This window comes from Stigmatopora argus, chromosome 1 (assembly GCF_051989625.1).
Source record: "Stigmatopora argus isolate UIUO_Sarg chromosome 1, RoL_Sarg_1.0, whole genome shotgun sequence".
NCBI classification, from domain to species: Eukaryota; Metazoa; Chordata; class Actinopteri; order Syngnathiformes; family Syngnathidae; genus Stigmatopora; species Stigmatopora argus.
In genome coordinates this window covers 11579234-11603315 of record NC_135387.1, presented here as the reverse complement: position 1 = coordinate 11603315, position 24082 = coordinate 11579234, and the positions used below count along the sequence as shown (strand labels likewise).

At 39.2% G+C, this 24082-nt stretch overlaps 1 protein-coding gene across 2 annotated transcripts; it reads left to right on the top strand.

Annotated features, from left to right (window-relative positions):
* Positions 1-40: 40 nt before the first annotated feature.
* On the top strand, positions 41-4353 carry idh3g (isocitrate dehydrogenase (NAD(+)) 3 non-catalytic subunit gamma). Of its 2 annotated transcripts, XM_077599808.1 has the most exons (13): positions 41-73; positions 493-588; positions 762-833; positions 1108-1205; positions 1277-1392; positions 1835-1895; positions 1975-2107; positions 2575-2708; positions 2772-2874; positions 3255-3401; positions 3509-3603; positions 3684-3744; positions 3822-4353. In XM_077599808.1, exons 1-13 carry the CDS (start codon positions 56-58, stop codon positions 3921-3923), a joined length of 1236 nt encoding a protein of 411 aa, XP_077455934.1. In that variant the 5' UTR covers positions 41-55; the 3' UTR covers positions 3924-4353. The 2 variants fall into 2 exon arrangements, with proteins under 2 accessions (XP_077455934.1, XP_077455933.1); XM_077599807.1 differs by lacking the exons at positions 41-73; positions 493-588; positions 762-833 and adding an exon at positions 925-963.
* The last annotated feature ends 19729 nt before the right edge of the window (positions 4354-24082 follow it).

Sequence of the window (24082 nt, the reverse complement as noted above, 5' to 3'; positions counted from 1 at the left end):
TGAAATTCTATTAATTAAAACTAATTTCACGACGTATTTACAAAAAGTTTTGTTTATGACGAACTCCATTAACGTGAGCATAATTTTGGATGGATGTTGAAATGCAAAATAAACTAAAATGTTACGATTCCTATTTACCACACTTGAAGTTTATGGAAAAAAACAACGCGTTTCAAAATAGGCTGGAAGTTGAGCAATTTTTAGAAAACTGAAGGCTCCGTTGACTGTCACTATGTTGTACTAATTAGCGAACTGCTCGACTCAAAATGGCTTATAAAAGTAGGCACTCGTTCCCATTGGCTCACAGTCTGCATCCGACGCATCATTTTGAGAAAGAATAACTAACAGGCAACTCGAATCTTTTATTTGCAATGGAATTAATTATTAATAAATAAACAAACAAAAATAAAAGAATTTAGATGCATTTTTGTTTGATTTAAAAGGAAAAATAATCCCCACCTCTTCTCGGCGTGTTCCTTTTTTTTTTAACAGAATTACAAATCCAAGATGGCTGCTCACTGTGCCGCACTCTCCATTTCCAAAATAGTCAATCCTTTTCGGGTTGGATTTGCTGGGAACACAATAAAAGTAAGTCTATAAACGATTCTTTAAAATAAAACATTAGCGGCAAGGCTTATGTTCAAAACAAAAACGTGTTTTATGATTTTTATCGTGTTACAAGGTCAAATGAGTTAAAATCAATAAGCCAATAATCCACATTCCATTACCCTTTGAATATATCATTGTAATATAACTCGCAGGTGTTTGGAACAACTGTTACCAGTCACAGGAATAAGACGGTGTTGACTGTGAGTGGCTTTATTATTTTGTATGTACAAACTGGAATATTTTTACATGTCGTCAATGTCTTTGGTTTCTGATGAATACGTTCATTATTCCTAATATTGTTGTCCTAATACTGTTTTCTTTGCTGCCTGTCTACACCCAAAGGGAAGGGACATTGTAAGTATGCGACATAGTTTTGCATTTCACACAACAATAACAATACAATACAGTAATACCACTTGGGTCAATTGTAACTGAACAGGAGATGTTTTGTTTTTGTGAAAAGTCCTAATTTGTGCCACCTAAATCTCAATTTTACAGCCTCCCCCAGCTAAATATGGCGGTAGACATACTGTCACCCTCATACCAGGAGATGGAATTGGACCAGAGCTTTTTAATCATGTCAGAGAAGTGTTCAGGTTGGTCAGACTGAAATGTAAGAAATAAAACATTATTTTTCTCAGTAGAGACAGCTAAATGATGTCTGCAGATTCAGCTGTGTGCCCGTGGACTTTGAGATGGTTTATGTCAACTCCGCCTTGGAGTCTGAAGATGATATCAACAATGCCATCACTGCCATCCGGCGCAATGGCGTAGCTCTCAAAGGTAAGTCATTTTTTCATGTGTTTAAATTGTAGAACTACTCTCACCAACACATTTCCCTTTTTTCTATTTTCTAAGTTATCTTTATCTAGCATCACTATTTATCATTTATGAGCATGTAAAACAACCTGCTTGCAAACACAGCCTATTTAGAAGGATGGGAGTTAAAATACATTGGAGTCAACGTAAAACATTAAATAGCACAAATATTACTAGATTTTAGTTGGCCTTTTGTATAAGAACCCTTGGACCAGGCCTCAATCCTGTCATGTCAATACAAGCATAAAACTAAGACAATTACTCAGTGTATTTCAAACGACGACAAATATTTGCATTCTCATCCAACCTTAGTTAAAAATATGCAGATCTATTTTTGAGTAATATGTCTTTTTATATGGACACAATTCTTGCATATAACGATGACTTTGCTTAATTCTGCGGACAGGTAACATAGAAACCAAACATACCATGCCCCCCTCGGTCAAATCCAGAAATAATCTTCTTCGGTAAGTTTTAAGTAAAGATGCACCACAACCTAGTGCTGACTTTTGAGCTGTTTTCTCATTTTCTCTATGCATTTTTCAGTACAAGCTTGGACCTGTATGCCAATGTGATGCACTGCCAGTCCCTCCCAGGCGTTCAAACTCGCCACAAAAATATCGATATCATGATCATTCGAGAGAACACCGAAGGGGAGTACAGCAGTCTGGAGCATGAGGTAGGATGAAGGTCTCTCACATTCTGTATTAGATATGACCTTGACATTAGAGACAGTTGCTCAAAGATTTTAAGAAGGCAACTGTGGAATTTCATGACAAATTTGAAAATATGAGAATTTGACAGTTCATCTTGTGTGCAAATGTCTGACACGTGCCGCACAAGTGTGTGTGACAATAACGAGCATTAATGACGTGAAAACAGATGTTTGAAATGATATAAAGGAACGTTAGGCAATCTGGGATGCATTGTACAGAGATTTATAATGTGTTTGCCCGGACTAAAGGTGTCCATTCGGAAATACTGGCTTTTTTTCCTATTTTTCTCCACCATTGCACATCATTAAATTAATTTCAGTTTTTCCCTATTGAACAAGGTATTTTTTTTCTTCTGCTGGGCTGTGCATGATTAAGGTGTGCTTTGTCCCTTTAAATACATAAGTATGTGTTCTGACTTTTTTCTTTTTAGAGCGTCTCTGGGGTGGTGGAGTCTCTTAAAATAATCACCAGAAACAATTCACTCCGAATTGCCGAGTATGCCTTCCGATTGGCCAGAGAGAAGGGTCGACGCAGGGTCACCGCTGTCCACAAGGCTAACATCATGTGAGTTGTACACTCATATCTTCATGGCACAAGACTGCATGGCTAATTATTCCACACCAACAGGAAGCTAGGCGACGGCTTGTTCCTACAGTGTTGCAAAGAAGTGGCCTCAGGGTACCCCGACATTACATACGACAGCATGATTGTGGACAACACCACCATGCAGGCAAGAACATGCACAGGACTGTTTGCACTAGATGACATTTTTAGACCAAAAAAAAATAAATAATTGCCCAGCCTTACCTCATTGACAGCAATGGATGAAGCAAAGTTCTTCTAAAAATGAGCTGTTACCACTGAAACCAAAGAAACACATTAACAACTTTCCTACTGTTTTAACCGCTTCAAAGTTTTTTATTTTAATTATTTTCGTTCATAAATGAAGTAATTGACTACCATTGACAGCAATAAACGTTCAATCAATTTGTGCTGGGAGGGGCTGCCAGGGTGGATTCCACGTCTATCGCTGTCAATGGCACTGAAACATAATCATTTAATGCCAGCCACCCCAGGTTAAATGACCATCCATTTGACTTTTTTGCCCAGCTGGTATCAAACCCGCAGCAATTTGATGTGATGGTGATGCCCAACCTTTACGGCAACGTAGTGAGCAACGTGTGCGCCGGCCTGGTTGGGGGCCCAGGCCTTGTGCCAGGAGCCAATTACGGCCGTGACTATGCAGTCTTCGAAACGGTGAGTGATTTCACTGAAGAGGATTCAACCATTTTACAACGATTGCGATTTGCATAAATTGTGTTGGCAAGATAAGCTGATTAAATTTTTTAAATTTTATATTCCAGGCCACAAGGAACACAGGGAAGAGTATCGCAAACAGGAACATTGCAAACCCCACCGCTCTGCTGCTCGCCAGCTGCATGATGCTTGACCATCTTAAGTATGTGTCCAGATTTTGTCCTGCCATCTGCCAGGCAACTGTTTTGACTCTTCCTGTCTTCCTTTTCTCCATGCCTTCAGGCTTTATGATTATGCAACTTTGATCCGGAACGCTGTGCTCACAACTATGAATGAAACCCGGGTGAGTGTCCTTTCCTCAGCAGGCCTGACCGTTAACGTGAATCGCCTTTTATGGGTTTTTTTTTCGCCGACCTTTAGTTGCACACTGCGGATATTGGCGGCCAGGGCACCACGTCAGAAGTGGTTCAGACCATCATGCGTGTCATCCAGAGTAAAGGACAACACACAGCTGAGATGTAAGGGCCCAAAGCACCAAGTTGTTTTGTATCTTTGACTCCACAAAGGTTATTTCTTTTCAACTGTGGAATATCACGATAACCCCATTGAGATGCTAATTTGTCAATCACATTTTAATACTGTTGTCCTTTTTGTAGCTAAGCAAAATCCTGGCAGCACGTAACGCAACAAGATGCACTTTTGAAACTTTTTCTTTTTCCCCTTAGAAAAGTAAATAAAGTTAGGTAATGGACGTAAGGTCTACTGTACTGTGTTACATACTGTTCTAGCTTGTATAGTGACATCATCAACTACATTATTTTCATGCATACTGCATAAATAGACTTACAGGCTTTGTGTTTGCATGACTGTACTATATAACATGCACACAAGTTTACTCAAATTGTGTTATAAAAGTTGTTTCAATGGTATTAAATTATTCGGAATCCACTGAGTCCTGTGGTAATTGTTGTGATTTACAGGTTCTTACCCGTAAAATTTGCTTATCAGTTTCTTTTAAATCAACCATTTGGTTCATTGGTCTATTGTGAATAATAAAATACGAGTAACTAATGAATATTATTTTATATTACTTTTGAAATATTATTGGTTAAATGTAAATAATACAAATTAGATTTTGTTATGACACAATACTTTCTACACGATTTTTTTCTTTTGTACTTCACTTGACTCTTAATAAGCAAAGGTTGTCAGTGTTTTCAAAATTGGCCATTGCACGTTGCTATATCTTCATTTTGTCGCTAGGAGGCAGAAGCTGCTTGTGCAGTTTCCATCAATCATTAGTGAAAAGGAATTTAGACTAGGATGGACTACAAACACTTGGATCTGCGTGACTCTCAGGCAGACAGTTTAACCGTATAATTGTCTAAAATCAGTTTCCCTCAATCAAGCGCCTGTGAATAATTGGCTCTGGAAGTGAAGTGTACATTTGGCATCCTCGTTTATCTTCCTTTTGAACAGCAACAAGCACTCCATCATCCTCACATGGTGAAAACAAAAACCTCTATTAGTGCAAAAGTCTGACAGGAAAAATAGCATAAAATAATATTGTGGTTGGTCTTCACTGTGTGGCGTTTGCATGTTCTCCCCGGGCTTGCGTGGGTTTTCTCAGGATACTCTGGTTTCCTCCCGTATCCCCAATACATGTAGGGTAGGCTGGTTGATCACTCTAAATTGCCCCTAGGTATGAGTGTGTCTGTCTCCTTGTGCCCTGCGATTGGCTGCCACCGATTCAGGGTGTCCCCCGCCCGTAGTTAGCTGGGATAGGCTCCAGCACCCCCAGCAAGCCTCGTGTGGATAAATGGCTCAGAAAATGAATGAATGTCTGGTGACATCTGGGCTCACTTGTACGGTGGTAAGGCGTGTAGGCACGACGCTACGACATTTCTCACATTTCAGACTACATTTGCTCATCCAGTGGAATTTGCAACGAGTGTTAACTCAGCCTCCGCCAGCTGGCTCTTGGACCCTCTTTTCATTCATGTCAGTAACTCACTCTACAGAGACACCCTTTTGGCCCGGACAAGTTGACTCAACTCTATTTCATTTGGAATCATCACTTTTATCTGTGATCATTCCAGAAGGCTCCCCACAATGGGTCAGCATTTTCTCAGCATTCTCTTCCTCTGGGTTTTTTCCACCTCATTTCGCCTCTCATCAGCATGCACACTCTGGCCCCTGTCACTCATCGGCTCTTCTCTCTTGTGAGCCCCCTCCAGAGCCAAAGCTGGAGGCAAATGGCCAGTGGATTGTACAGCAGGCGGCGGTGGTGGGGTCTGCTGGTGGATGTTGCAAAAGACCACAGTCCACTTAACATTGGCCTAAAATATCTTTGTCAAAAGCACGCCACAGAGATGTTATTAGCGACAATTTAAATTGCCCAGATCTTGAACCACAAAATAGAATACAATAAAATAATGATCATAATCTAAATACTGCATTGCTCATAATGCAGCAAATGTTTCCAACTCTTATGGCACCCCCTAAAAATAGCTTTTCTTTTCCACTAATCTTAACTTTTAGTGGATCATCTTTTAAAACATCACCAAAAATAAATTAAGCTAAAAACAGAAAATTGCCGAAGGAAAATGGAAGCACACAGGCACAGTTATTCTTTTGACTATGTCTAAAATTAGGAAATGCCAGAGTATCTCCTGACAGTTTGGTGGTTGATTTAATTTAAAAATTAAAAAAAAGAGAGAAAAAATCAATTTGCACTGTCTACCTTGTCTTTGGTGTTGGGAGACTCATCTCAAATATCTATTTCACTCTTTATAATGGCTCCTTTTTTGGATGCTCTTTTGAATTGGACTTTGTCATTGTGCTGTTTTGTCTGATGTTGTGGTTAGTGAATTTATACAATGCTGAATGTATCTGTTTTTTCTTTTTATTTATCCTCTCCCATGCAATATACTGCCAGCAATTTGTACATAATGAGAACTTAAAGTAGAGGATTGATGTCAATCCAGCCGCCTTGGTCTCATCAACCTCCACAGCTTCAAACAGTCAACCAGCTCCACAGCTCCACTCACCATTGATGGGGCTTGCCCCACTACATGCGTTTTCACACTTACCCAGCTATAGTACGTTTATCCCAGTTTCAACATGCACTACGCCAATGGCTATTTGGCATCAAGTCACTTCCATCTGGGGACTGCTGTTGTCTTTTCGATATCTGAAAGGCCAAATTTGTCATGATGAATGCCTCCCCAAGTAGTGGAAAATATGGGTCTAATAGCCAAACAATGAAATGGAGAGAGTGTGAATTCAAGTGACTTCAGAATATGGAGTTTGGGATCTGTGATTGGTGGGAAGAAGAATAGTATTGCAGACTCAAGGGAGTTCGGTGAGGAGACAAAAGCTGAGTCGCACATTAATCACCTTATATTTCATAATGAAATGACAAAGTAAAGTGTTGCTTTTTTTCATATTGAGGCCCAATTAAACAACTTGCACCACATGTGTTCCATTGACGACTTTGCAGCTCACAGAACATGATGCCATAAATCAAGGTTGCCACCCTGTGATTACTTCAAGGGTCAAAGGCACCGCCATCCAAAAAGAAGCAACTCATTGGCATTTTTTTTTTACATCTCACACTAGAAGCCCTATAGTATTCACAATAGATTACCCCATTCCATTTGATTGGTCAGGTTGGTCACAGTTTGATAAAAGGAAATCCTGGTTCGTTCTTAAAATTCCAAGATAGTAATTTGGAAAGTTTCCACAAATTGGACGCAGCAGGTATGCCAATTCCAAATGGGATGAACAACGTCAAAGTCGTCTATTCATAGGCTCAAGTCATAAAAGGGGAGAAGATAAGACACACGAGTCACATAAAAACTGCACCAAGATACTAAATATACAGTGTGTTACACCGGTTTAATGTTTTACTACATGCTTGATTTTATTGATGTAAACGGATTTGTTTCACTGTGCTTGCCTGGATTTTGTTGCTGTCGCAGGATAAACAGATTTCAGCATAGTCGTTGATCAAATATTCAAACTGAAATCTGTTTCATGACAATTGGCCTGAATAGGATCATTAATGGTCTATGGCTATCAGTGGCACCAAAACATGTCTTCAATTGGATGTGTTTTAATGGTGAGGAAAACCCGAAGATGTGAGTCATCTTTGATTTATAGAGCTGCCATGTTGCTCCGTAGCCACATTCTTAACTGCAGACGGATTCCACCTGTGCTACATGATCGCACTGGTTTTTCACTGCCGGACGCAGCTAATCTGGGGTCTTGGCATGGGTTGTAGGAGGGACAGCGGTTACGCCAGATGCTTTATTGCATTGTTTCTAAACTGGACGCCATCTGTCTTGCTCACTTTTCCAAAACGCCCTGCCTCATTTCCACACACATGCTATGCACTGATAGATGCCGGAAAAACTGTGAGTGAGGCGAGTCTGCGGCTATTTCTGTTTGGTTTTATATTTATGATAAATTAGCTGGCCTGGGTTGCTCAACGGGCGGCCTGTTGGAAGAGTGGTTATTGTATTTCTCCCCCCAATCCGAAAAACATGCAGGGTAGGGTGGTTGATCACTCTAAATTGCCCCTTGGTATGAGTGCCAGCATGAATGGTTATCTGTCTCCTTGTGCCCTGGCCATGATTCAGGGTGGCCCTTGTGAGGGTAATTGTTTAGGAAAATGAATGAATGTGTTGCTCAACGGTTCCATTATAAGGGCTCAGAATGATGCATCTTTTTTAAAAAGCACATGGTTTGACCATATGTCCATGAGACAGAGAAGGTGGCTATTTGTTCTCTTTAAAAACAATTCTCGCACTGTCGCTGATGTTATTTTTTTCTTGGATATTAAACAGAGTTAAGAGTTTTACCATTTGCCGGGGATTTCGATGATGGTGCCAGAGTTGCATTACAGTCAGGCAAACACGTTGCCTTCATGACGAGCTGCATTGCACTTGTCTTATGTCATCAGAACTCTGCTCCCCTGAAACCAGAGCACCCTTGGCTCCCCGACAGCTCGGTATCCAAACCCCCCTTTTTTCAGTGCTGCAGATTTGTGTGCAGAACTAAATTTCAACAAGTGTTTATTCTCTCCGGTTTCCAAAACAAAGCACTTTTCCCAGTGACGTTGATGTCTGAGTTTAATCCAATAAATATGACGGTCTGGGAATCAACTGGGGCCACAAGCTACCAGTATTGGGTGTCAAGTGTTATTAGCATTTCGGTCATATTACGGTAGGGGTGGGGGGTGGGGGTGGGGGTGGGGGTGGGGGGGTCGAGGGGGGGGGGGGATGATAGTTATTCCACATGAAGACAGCATAATTGCAGCATAATTGAAAATAATACATCTGCAAGTCATGCAACTGTGCATTCTGTTGAGTCTAAATGAGTATAACATAAATTGTTCTAACTTAAATTATCAAGTTTTGGGACAAAACCTACATTTCTGTATAAGCAGAACTCGAAGGATACATTGTGCTAACTATTGCAAGGTTAGTGAATTTAGAACTAGCCGCATTCGTGGTGACTTACGGATACATTGATGTAGAGACCCAGTTTGAATCCCGCTTGGTCTAATTAGGATCCAATTTCACTTTTCATCCTTTTATATGACCTTTGGGATGATTTGGTGTCCAAAATATGGCCTGCTATCATTTTAAAGCCACTTGCTGTAGTATTTTATAGCACACTTAAATACCTTAAGTACATGGATGATTTGGTCATATATTCATCCTATGTATGCTGGGCTACAATAGCTCTTAAGCCCACAAATCCAGCATGCGAGGGAGCATGACATCAAATATCATGATAAAAAGACCAGCATCTTTATTTAATGCAGTAGAAATGATTGCAATGATGAATGCCTTGTCCCAGTTACTGTTTAAAAGCTTTTGTACACGTGTCTATAGCCTACTGCTGATCTTTGGATCAGATATAGACAGAGTATCTGGAGATAACTGATGGAAGTTTATAATTATAACATAATCTGCAAGCCATGTTTGTCAGTATTGGGGTACACTCCTGTTCTGCCTTGCTTCAAAATGTAATGTATTAATTTATGAATATTGTTAGCGTGTCTGAAAATGACCTTGTGTCGTCTCTAACTAACCCTGAATGCAGTTTTACCAAGTTTTCTTCTAAACTGTGGAGCCGCTGGCAGTTTTATTTATACTAATTTTTGTTATAATTCTGTCTGTATTATGCTTCTATTTTATGTCTGGAATAAAATTGGTCATGATTCACATCATCATTCCAAACTCTCCATATTCTCCTAACAAGCTACTTCCTTGAGAATAATGTAAAAAAAATCACTAAATCCTCAACGCCTAAACTATGTTACGAGAAATTCTGTCCATAAAATCTATGATGAGAATAAGAAAATAATTGATAATTAAGATGAGATGTGTTGTCCAGTATGAAACTCATTTAAAAACAAGTCATTTCATTATCTCCCATATCCTTAAAGCCTTTCTTTCATTTTGCAAAGATTTCACATAACAGTCGTTGTTGGGCGAAGCCAGTCTGCAGCTCTTTGCGATTTCCTGGTCCCCCCCTTGTCGTGTCATGAGTGTCTGCTGTACTTTCCGTGCCCTCCCCAGGTGAATGTGTCTCAAAAAAGTTTTGATGAAAAGAGATCTCTGTTAAGCCACCAGAAAACACAGCTTTGATTATTTTTCAACACTGCTCTTGTGTCTTTAACAACGCATGATGTTCTTTCTTGAGCTTCCTGCGGCGCATGATTTCACGCGCCTTTCTTTAACTACTGCGAATGGCTGCAAGGAACAATGCGTACGTCAGCTGTGTGGATGTAACGGCTGCAGGAGATGGTCATCTGCTTTTCCGAAAAAGAGAATACGATGGTGTTGATGTGCAGGACCTCGTTAGATGGGAGACTGCAGTCAAACTCAGAGGCAGACACGGACCTCAAAGTAAAAAATAAAATCTATTAATGAAAAAAGTATTAATCAAATTGAGAGCACTGATCATGGCAGCAGCCCGGCTTTCAACAAAATGAAGCGAAAAATTAATCTTTCCAAAACCCTATGTGCTGGCAAATCCCGAGGGGGAAAAAATCAAACAACTTCAATAGTAATGAACCGAAAATAATTACTGTAAACTACTTTGACAGCCCACGGTAAAATAGAAAAATAAGATGAATAAACTGCGAAAAGGCAGGGAGGAAACTAAGGTGTAACACACGATACCACACGTGAAAATGACACGTTCTGGTGCGGATTGGAGGTATAAATGTTGAGGTCACTGGTTAAAGAGAGACAGATGCGAGGATCTCAGTACACCTGACCAAGCTGCGTCTAGCAAACAGAAGGAAAACCAAACAATAAAACAGGACTTTCCTTATCCAAGTTTAGCCTCAAAACGTTGTACACTTTGTTTTCCCAAATAATAATTACTGACAATGTTTCAAATATCCGTCAAAACAACAAAAACAAATACTCAATATCTGTTTACATTTTTGTTTCAGTGTGCTTTGTTTCCCAAAAATCTTTTGCTTTTCTTCTCCACCTGCTCTTGCCATCTTTTTTTTAACCTAATCATACCCCTACAGCTACTTGTGTCCTGTCCAGGCATCTTTTGTATTTGTATGTATTGCCTGGCTTTCTTGTGGTCTTTATTGGAGCGCTGTCGTGTTTCCTGGTGCTGTGAGATTTTGTGTCATAACCCAGTGGCGCCAACACGAATGCCCCCCAAAATGAAGCTGATCTAGCGATGACCTCAAAGCTTCCATTTTGCCTTTCATCTTGGAAAAGCTGTAGCCAAGCCAGTCCAGAGGGGATGAAGCAGTAAAGCCAACAGGAATGAAGGACTTAAGCTGACTTGACTGTTCTCAGCCCATCTCCTGCCATTAGCCTCTATCTCCTTAGATATATTTCTTGGCAGTTAATCTGTTTTAAGATTTCCCTTGTTTTGTAACGATGCCAGTCGTGTGATGAATGAACGAGAATTGTGAAATAAAGCTTCATGTGAAATAATGCTTTTAAACACTGGCAGGGAACTTTGTCATTATCAGTTCTGCAGGAAGAGGCGTTATCACGATGTGTTTACAAATTCTTTCTCTAATGCTTCTTTCAGCAGGTCTTTAATTGAACGGCACATACCTGAGTGTCCCCTTCTTGAACGCCCCTAAGCAGTTTTTTTCTTGCGGCTTCCTATCGTCCCATTGCATGATGCCGAGAAAACAACACAGAGAAGTTACATAGACATAAACATATTGAGCTCCTTTCAGGATATATGTCAAAATATGGTGTCATTCATATTTTAAAATGAACAAATACCACAGTATCTTTTACTACCAAGCAATTAAGCGAATAATTGTGGGCACAGAGATTTGAAAAAGGCTGTTGAAAGAATACCAAAGACTTTTGAAAGATTACCAAAGACCTTTGAAAGATTACCAAAGATTTTTGAAAGATTACCAAAGGCTCACAAAAGCTCACAACGAAAGACTGTTGAGAGAGTCTCAAATCTTGTTCTAGCCTCAAACTAGAACAGATACTCAACACTATTATTGAGCGGTGGGCAGGGCCAAGAGGTGCATCCCCCTCAAATAGATATGGTTAATGTAAATGGCAGAAACATGGCTTCTTGGTAGAATAGTTATCTCCCAACCCAACAGTTGTGGGATTGGCACCCTGTCCTGGTGACCATGCCTAAAAAGCCACAAGAAAGACTCGGATTACCACATTCTCCAGATGTTGCTACATTAGTAGGTAAATGAGGAGGCAATGTCAAATCCTTTAGAAAAGGTAGAAAAAAAGCCACAAATAATAATGGGATTGTTTTCAAAGTTTCCATGTTTGTTGGATCTCATCTATGGTTTGTGGGTTATGTAACTGAAAGAAAAAATGTTTGATTTTGTCTTATCCTCTGGAGCTAAAGAAAAAAAATGACCTTACAAAGATGCCAGTCTTACACTTAACAAGCAAGAGAACAGCACACAGAGATTCCATTAAGACTAGAATATTTAGACTCTTAACTTCCATTGACATTACTTTCCAATTTTTAGTCCAAGTGTTAGGATTGGTTTTGTTGTGTTTTTCCCCTGTGTGACCTGTATCTGTGATTGCCCATTGAGTTCACCTGGTGTATCTCCTGCTTGCTGGTTTTTGTGTGACCCTGGTGTTTCTGATTGTCTCATCAACTCATGTCTGTCTGTTTAAACCCTGTGTAATTTTCAGTCCTTGTCGGATCGTCTGCATTTGTCATGCTCATGTCTATGTCCTGTGATCCTCCTTTCCATACGTCCTCCCCGCCAGGTTTGATTTTGTTATTGATTTCAGAGTCTTTGTTATTTTTGAGAACGTTGTGTCATTTATTAAAGTTTTTGTTAATGCACTCTACTTCGTCTTTGACTGTTTCCCTGCAAATGGGTTCTAAAAGGTTTCACGATTCTGCAAATCTTAACACCAAGATGGCAAAGTATTACTCTAACAAGAATTATCTGCATCTGTCATCTTTGAGAGAGGTGGACTCATTGAAGAGTTCAGGAAGAAAGATTTTCCCTGAATGGTATTTCAAAATTGGACCGCAAGACATTTCATGATGGTGGTGCAGCGCCATTTGGGCCCCTTACAAGCCTATTCATTCAGCCAATATTTATTGAAAACAGTGGTGGTTAAAAAAAAAACAAGAACAACAATGATGAAAAAAGAGGCTAGTAAATTGTATGAAGCCAATGCCATTGGAAAAAAAGCGGATGCATGACCCTGTCCAAATAAAACAATTAACACTGCTTTGCATGACTTAATAGATGTACTTAATTTATCTTCAAAAATTTGGCCTGTTTGAACAACAAGACATCAGTGTAAACCAGGGGTGTCCAAGTCCGGTCCTCTACAGCCACTATCCAGTCTGCTTTCCATATCTTCCTCCTCTACCACACCTGAATCAAATGATCAACTGATCAGGCTGTCCGGAAGCTCCATACCGATCCCGATGATTTGATTCAGGTATGTCGGTGGAGGGAGACATAAAAACAGACTGGACAGGGTCTCTCGAGGATCCCCCTGGACTGTAATCAAAAGAAAAAAATGGGCAGAACTCGCGCTGACGAAAAATATAATTCTCTGAAGGATGTAATAATTTTTACATCTTTGAAATCTGATGACAACAGAACAATTAATGAAAAGTCTAATTGATTAAGATGAAATCTTTATGCAATTCCAAGCACCATCTCGTGACCAAGTAGCCAGGACAAAACAAAATAACAAGAGGGAATATTCCTTTTCCCTTAAATTCTAGACCTAACAACTATTAATGCATACAGTTATGTATCTACATACGTGTATCAATTACCACACATTGATGCATTCATTATAAATTAAAGTGCCACCAACATTGAAGAAGCAGGACACTACTAACTTGAGCTTTTTGAGGACCCAATTGTTGTATAATACTGCTACGCCCAAGGCAGGGAAAAAACAATAGACTGAGAAGTACACCACACACTCACAAATCATGGAAGTTGACCCATCATAACATATGCGCTTACTGGTGATTATTAACGCGTGCTGAGAGCACTACAAAACAGATGTTTGTCAATCTAGGTCAAGGCGACACCCGATACCTCTTCAGCTTTGAGGAAAACGTAGCCGCATCCTTGGTATTACAAAATAATGGCATTCAATATGAGTAGTGGGAAATACTAGTCTTGAAAAGAAATATTTAAATCAAAGTCAAGTGGAGAATTCCATGAGCTTTTCCAAGCAAGTCACAATTCTTAGTACTGGCACCACAAGTCAGAGTGGATTAAAGTCTTGCAACTGGAGTCCTCAACTTCTGCTGTTATGTTAGCCATACAGGCTCATGCACAAGTAGCCCACCAAGGAAGAAAGCTGTGAACCCGATACCTGCCTAACAGACAATATGGTGACTGACATACTTAATGTTTCATTGGATGAAACAGGAGAGCAGTACCATTTGCGTGTCTCTAAGTGTTCTTCCTTGGGCTCACAACCAATCTATATGTGTGCTTTGCTTCCCTCATCGTGTTGGAGATTTTCCATGCTGCCTCCAACTGCTTTCCCCCCAGGGTAAAAACTGAAAATTGACCCCTTTTCTAATCACTGCGCTCATGTTCTGTTTGGTTTATTCCATCGTCCAATTCTCCCCAAGAACTTCCATCCTGGGGTGCTTTCTGTGTTTGCTTGTTGAATTAACCCTATTTGGCCAAATGTATTGTTTTTTATACATTCATTCTGAGCAATGTGATATATTTTTTTCCCCTGATACAAACTGATCCATCATATAAATAAGATACACATTTAGGAAAAATTATATTCGGAATTTTGGAGGCTTTTTGCTCCACGGGACCATTAACGGAGTTTAAAGAATTTTAATTTGCTGTCAATTATTTAGTGGTTTGGGTTTTCACGGGTTAAGGAAAGTAACTGTTTTACCTGGTTTCTTCATAGGGTTGACAAACATCATTGTACCCTTCTCTAATTTTTGTACACTGTTGCTTTTTTTCCTCTTCTTGGGATTTTATTTTATCTTTCTTTAAAAGCAACACATTCGTTAAGCCCCCCAAAAATGTAATCAATCTGAAAAAACTGTCAATCATAATAAGTTATTAACAGTAAGACAATGTAATTGTATCATGCCTGATGACAAGAAAATGAAAAACAATAACAAAAAAAACATTTTATTGAACTGAAAAACAATGAATCCATCATGACAGCCATTGGAAATATTTTATCAAAATGTGCCCATTCCTTCCTCACCCCTTTCTGTGGTACCTAAAAGGCCGCATGACTGCCATCTATTGCCAGTAGTATTGTTTCCAAACACTGCTGAGACGTGTCAGTTAGGAGCCGCCTCGATTCTCACTGTTAAAAAACAACTGGCATGTGTACTCATCAATGGCAGTGAATGTTTGGTTTGTAATTGGCAACTACTCTTGCCAATGTCAGCGAATCATTTTCCTGCGACATTTTTCATTGAATTATCCTCTTCTTTAAATCATACCAATATTTTCAGAGACAATCAATTTATGCTGCATCATTATCATATTGCCATTTCTATAAATCATTCCAGGTGGCTCACCTTGTCCCTTTCCACTGATGATTTGATTCCTGTAGAATTCAAAATGTACATCACGTATTCAACAAAACAAGTCTTGAAATACATTGGCCCAACACAAGGCTATTCATACATACAATGTGTCTCTGCACACATTTGGTATAAGAATTCCTAGATAGTTTATCCTCCTCTTTGTCATCTGTTTCCTGTCCGCTCTGCGGCCCCTTGTTTTGTTTGTAGGACAGTCCGTCCCCCTCTCACTTTGTCCGAATGCTCTTACTAACAATTGCTGCTGATGGAATTTCTTCTCTTGCCAAGAAAATACGCAAAGAAAAAAGGGAGTCTAAGGATAAAACACAAATTGACAGAAGAAAACAGTATTTTCTTTGCCCGAAAAAACCTGTTTGGACACAGTTGGAAAGCGAGGAGGGGAATACTCTGGACTGCTTTACAATCAAGGACAGGGATCGTGTGCATCCCTGAGGAAAGAATCTTTTTTGAAAAAATAAGGAATTTCATTTTTACAGGGTGTGTTATTTGTGAATAACATACAGTGAATAAAATAAAGTTGCCATTTGATCAATGCCAGCACTATTTTAGCCAATCAAATGCGACTATCACTAATTGCCCCGGCATCCTCATGACAACAGACATGTGTTTAAGTCTTTCACTTTCTATGTGCGTAGGGACTGATGTCACAAAATGGCTGCGCTTTTAAGCAATGTCATTTGTTTAATATTATTTGTTAATTCATACTCGGTGTTGCTTTTCTCTTTTATTCATTTATTCATTTTCTGTACCGCTAATCCTCATAAGGCTCCCAGGGGTTCTGATGCCTTTGACACCTGACACAACGAATTGATTGCCAGCCAATCACAGGGCACCATTCATTCATTTAATCCATATTTTTACACCTAACTTTTACTGATTATTTATTTAGAAGTGTAGTGTCTGAAGTCACACTGTCACAAAAATACTCCCTAGCACTTAAAAAAAGCTAAAATACTGTCAATTGTGATGCCTATAATGTTACGGTTGAAATAAAATTTGAAAATTGTAAAATATACCGAGCCACAGGGTTAATGCATACTAGTCATCATGATCAACTGCCTTAGAGGGGGTGATGTATTAGAACACATTTGCAGAACCTGAGAATAAGAAAGTGGTGGCATCAACTCCAACATAAAATTGGTCATACTTTATTTTGTAAAAACAAAAACAGTTCAAATATCCTTCTATCTACAGTTCTTTGTTTTTGTTTTTTTAGTGTATTTGGATTTGGCAGGATTAAACAGAAAGGGCAAAAGTTAGGAAATTGAAAGTGTGTGTGTATGTGTGTGTGTGTATGTGGAAGAGGGCAATGATGTCATATTGGAATAAATACTGCAAGTCTTAAATAAGCATTGTGCCCATATGGTGATCAAACAAAAAGCCTGTGAGCATAATGTGAAAGTTGTGGAAGGCAGCAAGCTTGTGTGTGTGAGCGCACGTGCGTTTGTGTGTACACAGCACATGTACACAAATGAAGCGCATGTTTCCATTCAAATGGAAGTTTGTTCAGAGTAGTATGAGAAGCAAGTTAGCAGATGTGTGTTGAATAGAACTCTGTGCATTTCAGGGCTCTCCATCGTTAACTGTCACAGTCGAGACATTGTTATTTTTCCCCCACTCATTCGAGTCCCTCAACGCCCGATTCTTGTGTATGTGCAGCAGAGGAACTACACTTTTAGAAATGCAGGGCCATTATTGCATCATTTGCAATCAAGTGGTCTACTGTGTACTGCTCGAGAGGCCCTAAAAATTATAGCCTGTCGTAACATTTTTGGATTAAAAAAATGCATTTCACATCTTATTGCTGGGTATAGTTTAACTTCATTTAACTTAGTTACTATCCTTACTCAGTCTCCATAAAGATTTAATTGATATGTGCCTGAATTTTTGGAATATGAGATGACATTTTTCATCCACGTTAACCCTGTGGCTTATTTTATTATGGATTCTTACATGTTAATGAGCTGCGTGTGCGCAAATATCCAATAAAATAATGTGGAACCCTAGGATTTATAGTCTAGTGGGGCTTATATAAGAAGAAACTTAACCGCAAATCTCCCTCAAAACACATTAAAAGACCTTTTTTTTCTTTTACATTATGTTTTGTAGTAATCTTGGGAGGGGAACATGTGGGTTTTTGGCAATGGATGCAGCCCATTCTACAATTGTTCTCTCTAACTCCAACATTTGCTATTTCATAGTAAGACAAAATTAGATATGCACTCACTTGACAGTCTCAATGCCGTGGGATTCCATGCATGCGTTCGTGCAGATAGGGGTATTTCAGTCAAGAGGCAAGCGTCGCTAGGACTTGCTGGTTCCAAAATTGTTATATTTTTCGTTACTTCTATGTAAATGATTTCAATGAATCATTCACTAACTTGATGCCAACACACTCAAACGATGCGTCCAGAAAGGAGTTCATCATCTTATTGTATCGGTACAGAGCTGACGCCCAGGAAATAGGAAGTAAGAAAAGAAAAATAGATTGAGAACCAGCCAAAGAGGCCAAGTCTTGGCTTAGTTTATGGAGGGAGATGGAGGTCACGAAAAACAAAAAAGTGACAGTATACCTGGTTGGGTGAAAAAAATATTGAGCACAACCACAGTTAATAAACGTTTGCATCCTACTACAAATCGGATGACATCTACTGCCGTCAATGGCAACAAATTCAGTAAAAAGATGTCAGCGGTGACAGTGATACATTCTTTATATGAATTCTTTTTTTCCTAAGAAGGTGTAATTATTTGTGATTTGTTCCATTGTTTTACACATTTTGTTTTTGTAAAATGATTCACTGCAGTGCTGAATAATACTGATTATATTTGGCCACAACAAGCAGACAAACAGTTATATTAGATTAGTTGCCACACTTGTAGATGGGTATTTTATTTATTAACAAATCAGTGCTCTAATGTAGCAGAAAGAGCAACCTGGCATCCAAGTTGTATTATCTGATTGTTTCCAGAGCTGTGGGCAAACCATTAGCTGCACTTAGATGCATTTTTTTGAGAGGAAAAATTAGGAGTGGGGAAAAATATCGGATGAACTGTAGCTTGTTGTTTACAAAGCTTTGCCTTTGTCCTCTCACTCATCCAAAAAGATGGAGAAAGTCCGCTGGAAGAGACAAATGAAGAGTTACAACTGGACGGTGGAAAGTATTTCACAATAGGAGCTAACCAATCTCACTTTGGAGTAGAAATCAGACTGGAGGTGAAAGTGAATGGCAATAAATAGAACATTTAGTCAAAACTCAGTAGTTGGAGTTCCATTCTCAAGTCAAGGTATGTTCAGATTGTGGAGTTCAACCAAGCTATGGCAAATAATCAGATTGATTAAAATGACAGTGAGGCCTTGATTTCATTTGTTCCTTGACATGCTTGTAAATGAAAATATCTAATTTTATCGTTTCATTCATTTTCTGAACATCCTCACAAGGGCCACGGGTGGTGCTGGAGGCTATCCCAGCTAACTACAGGCACCAGGCGGTGGCCAGCCAATCACAGGGCACAAGGAGACGGACAACGCCCACACTCATCCCTATGGGAAATGTAGTTTTCAATCAGCCTACCCTGCATGTTTTTGGGATGTGGGAGGAAACCGGAGTACCCAGAGAAAACCCACACAAGCCCTGGGAGAACATGGCGAGGCTTCACTTCATTCTAGCCAATTTAAATGAAATAAAATATGTTCTAGTTCCCAAAATAAACACAAGATTGCTTTTTAAATTTTAAATACTTTCTTCTTAAAATTGTACCTAACAGACTATACACAATGATAATGATTTGTGCATTGTGCAGTACACACACACACAAACAGTTTAAAACGCCATGACTACACTCACAAATCCTTACTAAACTGAAAAAATCTTGGATGTTCAGTACATTTTAATAGTTATAGTGCAATGGACACCGCATGCCATTCATTGTCAGTGAATCTGGGTTATGAATCTCAGCATTGACTCTTCATTAGCACATATATGACATTTCCTGTTTTATGTGTTAGTATTCACCTACAAGACTTAAAGGCATAGGAAAACTGACTGAACGTTTGAACTTAAAGCAAAAGAAGAAAAAGGAAACATATACTATGTCCAATGAGCATATACACTGTACATTTCCCAATATTATTGGAACATGCTTTCCGGGGGTTGACGTCATCATGCAAATGATGATTATGATGATGTTGTTTATTCATCTGCAGAAGGGAAAATGCTTGAATGAAGGTAGTGTCAGAAGCGAGTAAGGAGGACATGAATAGCGCTCTGTGAGGCACAGGAGAGAAAAAAAGAGCACTTATGGTATGTTTATGTTTGTCTGCCATATTGATACAGCAGCCATCCCCAGTGTAATCGACAAAATCTGTCCATTACATTGTGAGGGTCATGGCCTGTACTTTCCAAGAGTCCCTTTTTCCTTTATTGTTTTTATAGTATGACCCTGAGATTCTAAGTAGATTGTATTGCCCTTATCCAAGAAAGGAAAAGGTCTACTCGATTCTTGCATTATATAAGTGCCCAATTCGGGAAAAGAAATGTCAAATTTTTTAACTTCTGTGGAATTAGCTGCTTGGAAGAACATTCTGTGCGAGCCACAGTCATTTCAAATGGCATGAGATTTTTTTTTTTTTAATCGTGGTTGCTGAAATAATGTAACTTGCACTATATATATATATATATATGTATATATATGTCTCTATCTCTCTCTCTCTCTCTCTCTCTCTCTCTCTATATATATATATATATATATATATATATATATATATATATATATATATATATATATATATATATATATATCTCCCAGCTACCTACTATGGACACCAGTCGGAGGACACCCTGAATCGGTGGCCAGCCAATCGCAGAGCACGAGGAGATGCATGCATGTTTCTCAGTGAGGACCCACCTGGAATCAAACCCTCGACCGCAGAAACGTGAGATTGATCCGCTAACAACCCATCCACCGAGCCACCTTATTTAGATATATAAAGGATTTACATTCCACACCAGACTACAACACAGCAACCAGTGGTCGTCTGTCACTCGAGCTCAGTAATAGACAACCTGAGGGATTGAATGCTTTAGACAAACACGTTGGTGTTCTTTTCCGTGTCATCTAATAGAAGTGTCAGTGAAGGAAGGAGAGTGTCATTTGATTCTAAGATGCGAGGTAAGGTGAGAAGTGGAAGCCGTCTGGAGGATTTAGGAGCAGACAGAAGAAAGTACAAAAAGGACAGCATCATTATCCAATGTGGGTGAGAACAATAAGCCTCCTGGCTACAGGTTGTTTGTCTACTATATATTTCCCCTGTGATTGACAGGCATCCAGTTCAGGGTGCACTCCACCTCTTTCCCAAACAGCTGTAATAGGTTTAAGATCATGCGTGACCTGAACAGATGAGCGGTGAAGTGTCATTTATCTTCAATTTTTTTTCCACAGAGAAAAAAAATCTAATCTTCACTTTCTGGGTTGAAAAAAAAACTGCAGCACAGACCAAAGTCATTATTAAGCCCAATCAGGGAATCTGTTCCAAATGAGAACCGTAACAGACAGTGTGCCCCAGAGTTACACTGAGATTGTATCTCCTGTATTTATTCATCAATTTGTTATTGGCTATCAGTGTCCAATCAAATTTAACTAGGAGGACTGAATGCTTTAAAAAAAGATTTTGCATAGACTTAACTCAAATTCTCATCTTCTCTTAAGTAACTTGTAATTTTGAGAATTCTGAATTGTGATTAAATGAGTTGATTTCAGTTTTATTATTATTATCATTATTATTATTATGATTATTATTGCTATTGCTATTGTTATTGTTATTGTCATTGTCATTGTCATTGTCATTGTTATTATTATTTTTTTATTGTTATTATTATTATTAATTATTATTGTTGTTGTTGTTGTTGTTGTTGTTGTTGTTGTTGTTGTTGCTGTTGCTGTTGCTGTTGCTGTTGCTGTTGCTGTTGCTGCTGCTGCTGCTGTTGCTGTTGCTGCTGCTGCTGCTGCTGCTGTTGCTGATGCTGTTGCTGTTGCTGTTGCTGTTGCTGTTGTTGTTATTATTACGTCTACGTACGTCTTCCATACCGCCCATCCTCGAAACGGTTGCGGGGGTTGCTGGAGCCTAACCCAACTGTCTTCGGGCGAAAGGCAGACTACATCCTAGACCCTGTATTATTATTATTATTATTATTATTATTATTATTATTATTATTATTTTAGCACTTATCACTCCCACTGATTGAATTGAAAAGCTACTCACGTATGGCAAATATAATCAATTCTCAGAAGCATCCTACTGTAAGAATGCTTCTCAAATCTTGGGAGAATAATGGGATAAAAGCAGAACTTCAAAGGTTACCAGAAACCTTCAGATGGAATATTGCTCATGGCAAGTAATGAGAAAATAAACAATCCATGGCTGCCATGACAACTTAAACCACAGAGGCCACACATTGAGGAGAATGTTTCGTGAATTCAAGGAACTCATTACAAGCGAGAAGAACACGGCTGTTTGTGACAAACCACAAGAATCAATGTAAACTTTGTAACCTCATTACTCCATGATGGGCATTTAATGGAGTGAGAAAAAGCTGCAAGACTTCACCAGCATAGGGAAAGCCAAATGTCATTAGCGCCAAATGATGAAATCAACCATGAGCACAAAGTACAACATGTCATCATTTCAGATTTACTCAAATGCATTGCACAACAAATTATCCAGATCTTTCCATCTCAGCATCCTATTCTATGCTGCTGACTTGTATGGGGTCAAAACCAATTGCAGGACACAAGTAAACAAACAAGAATTCAAAAGACACAGACAATTTAGAGCGTTCAAGTCATCAAAGGAAGTAAGTTGATTGGAATATGAAGGTGGACTGGATATTTTTGGCTCTGTTCAATGCTAGCCAAGCATTTGAGCATCAAGTGTCCTACCTGATGATACCTCATGGACCAGGTTTCTGGTCGTGGGTCCTCTGATTGGATAATGAAGCTAATAGCTGAGGACTAAACAAACTGTTCTCCAGATTCACGATCTAAAATTTATTGAGCGGGTGGATCTGGAACACACCATCAGGAGAAGGAATCCTTTGAACCTGAGACAGCTGGAACAGTTTGCCTGCACAAAGTGGCCACAAATACCTATCCAGTGTCTCCTTGTCCGATTGCAGCATTTGTCTTCATACAACCAAGTATTAAGTCAAGGGCACCTTCATTTTGACAATCATGTGTGTTTTATGTCATGGATTTACGTCAGAGGATAAAAAGCTTTTTGTTCATCAATTATTTTTTCACAGTTTTATTTCAGTCCATGCCGTATGTCAGTTTGAGGTCGTTTTATTGTCCATTTTGACCTCGAACAACTCTTCATATAAATCCCCCTTGGCTAGAATACAACGGTACATCCCGAGACATTCAGACTAGTGCGAGGACTGAACAAGGCTGACAAGAACTGAGGAACCATCTGACAAAACAGACAAAATCACTGAATGTCAAAAATAATCCAATGCAAACAGAAGAAGCAGTGGAAAATCAATCGCTCTGTGGCAAATGGATGGAAATAAAGCTTCTTATTACTGAGCCAGCACATGCTTATTAACAGATTCACACGAGGTGAATCCAGGAGTGGTCATCTGTCTCTGTTATTGGTAGCTTGACTGAAAGTAAATGGATCTCTCAGATGTTTCTTCACTTCTGCGCCAACAGGTGTTCTGTGCTACGCGCTCTGCTCATGCCAATTCCTGGCTCGATATCGTGTCTTCCAAAACAAAGACAAATGGCTTTGCTTAGCTCTGAACATTCCACACAAACCCTAATCCCATTTTATTTTCAAAGCTAATAGCAGCCTTGTTTGCAGAATGCGGCAGAATATGAAGGAAGCCAGGATAAACGTTTCAATGGAAAAAACCTCTGATTGAAGGACAGTAGGAGGGTATGATCACTGTTGGAGTGCAGTCATATAATGTTGCTGCAAACAATGTTTCAAACATCCTCTCTTGTGTTCACTTCAAATGAATCTTTGAAATAGAACTGCTTGCTGGGGAAAACAGCTGTCAATTTCATTTCTTGTGTAAAGATGTGCCAACCTGGAGGCGGATGACCAACATGTAAACTGGGTCATGTACTGAGATGATTTTCTCTAACCGATACTCCCCGAATGATACATTTGATTAGGTCTAGTTAAAAGTAATAATAGTTAAAAGTACTATAAACTCGTTTTTGCGTCTTGTTTCCAAATACGTGGTTCCCTCGCAACCATTGTGAGGATAAGCGATAAGAAAATAAATTAAGATTAATGAATATTTTAACCAGGGCATTGCAAATGAATACACAAAGGTCACCAAGCTCGAGTGGCTGCAGAATTTCATTCAAACCAAACAAGATGAGACCTTTCCACCAATCTGGTGTCGTACAAGGATAATCAGCTGATTGCAATCATGCAATCAGGTACTGCTTGTTTGCTGCTGGAATAAAAAAAACAGGACCCACAGTGACTGTTGAGTCCAGATTTGGAGACCCCTGTATTAAACAATTAGGGAGCAAACTATGTCTGTTATCACAGCGTGACTCCCAGAGGAAATAGCATGGGGTGTATA

What these genes read in the sequence shown, in the direction of transcription:
- idh3g (XM_077599808.1), top strand. An exon ending in TCCAGAAATAATCTTCTTCG is followed by an intron (nt 1,896 to 1,974) that starts GTAAGTTTTAAG and finishes TGCATTTTTCAG; the next exon opens with TACAAGCTTGGACCTGTATG. An exon ending in ACTATGCAGTCTTCGAAACG is followed by an intron (nt 3,402 to 3,508) that starts GTGAGTGATTTC and finishes TTTATATTCCAG; the next exon opens with GCCACAAGGAACACAGGGAA.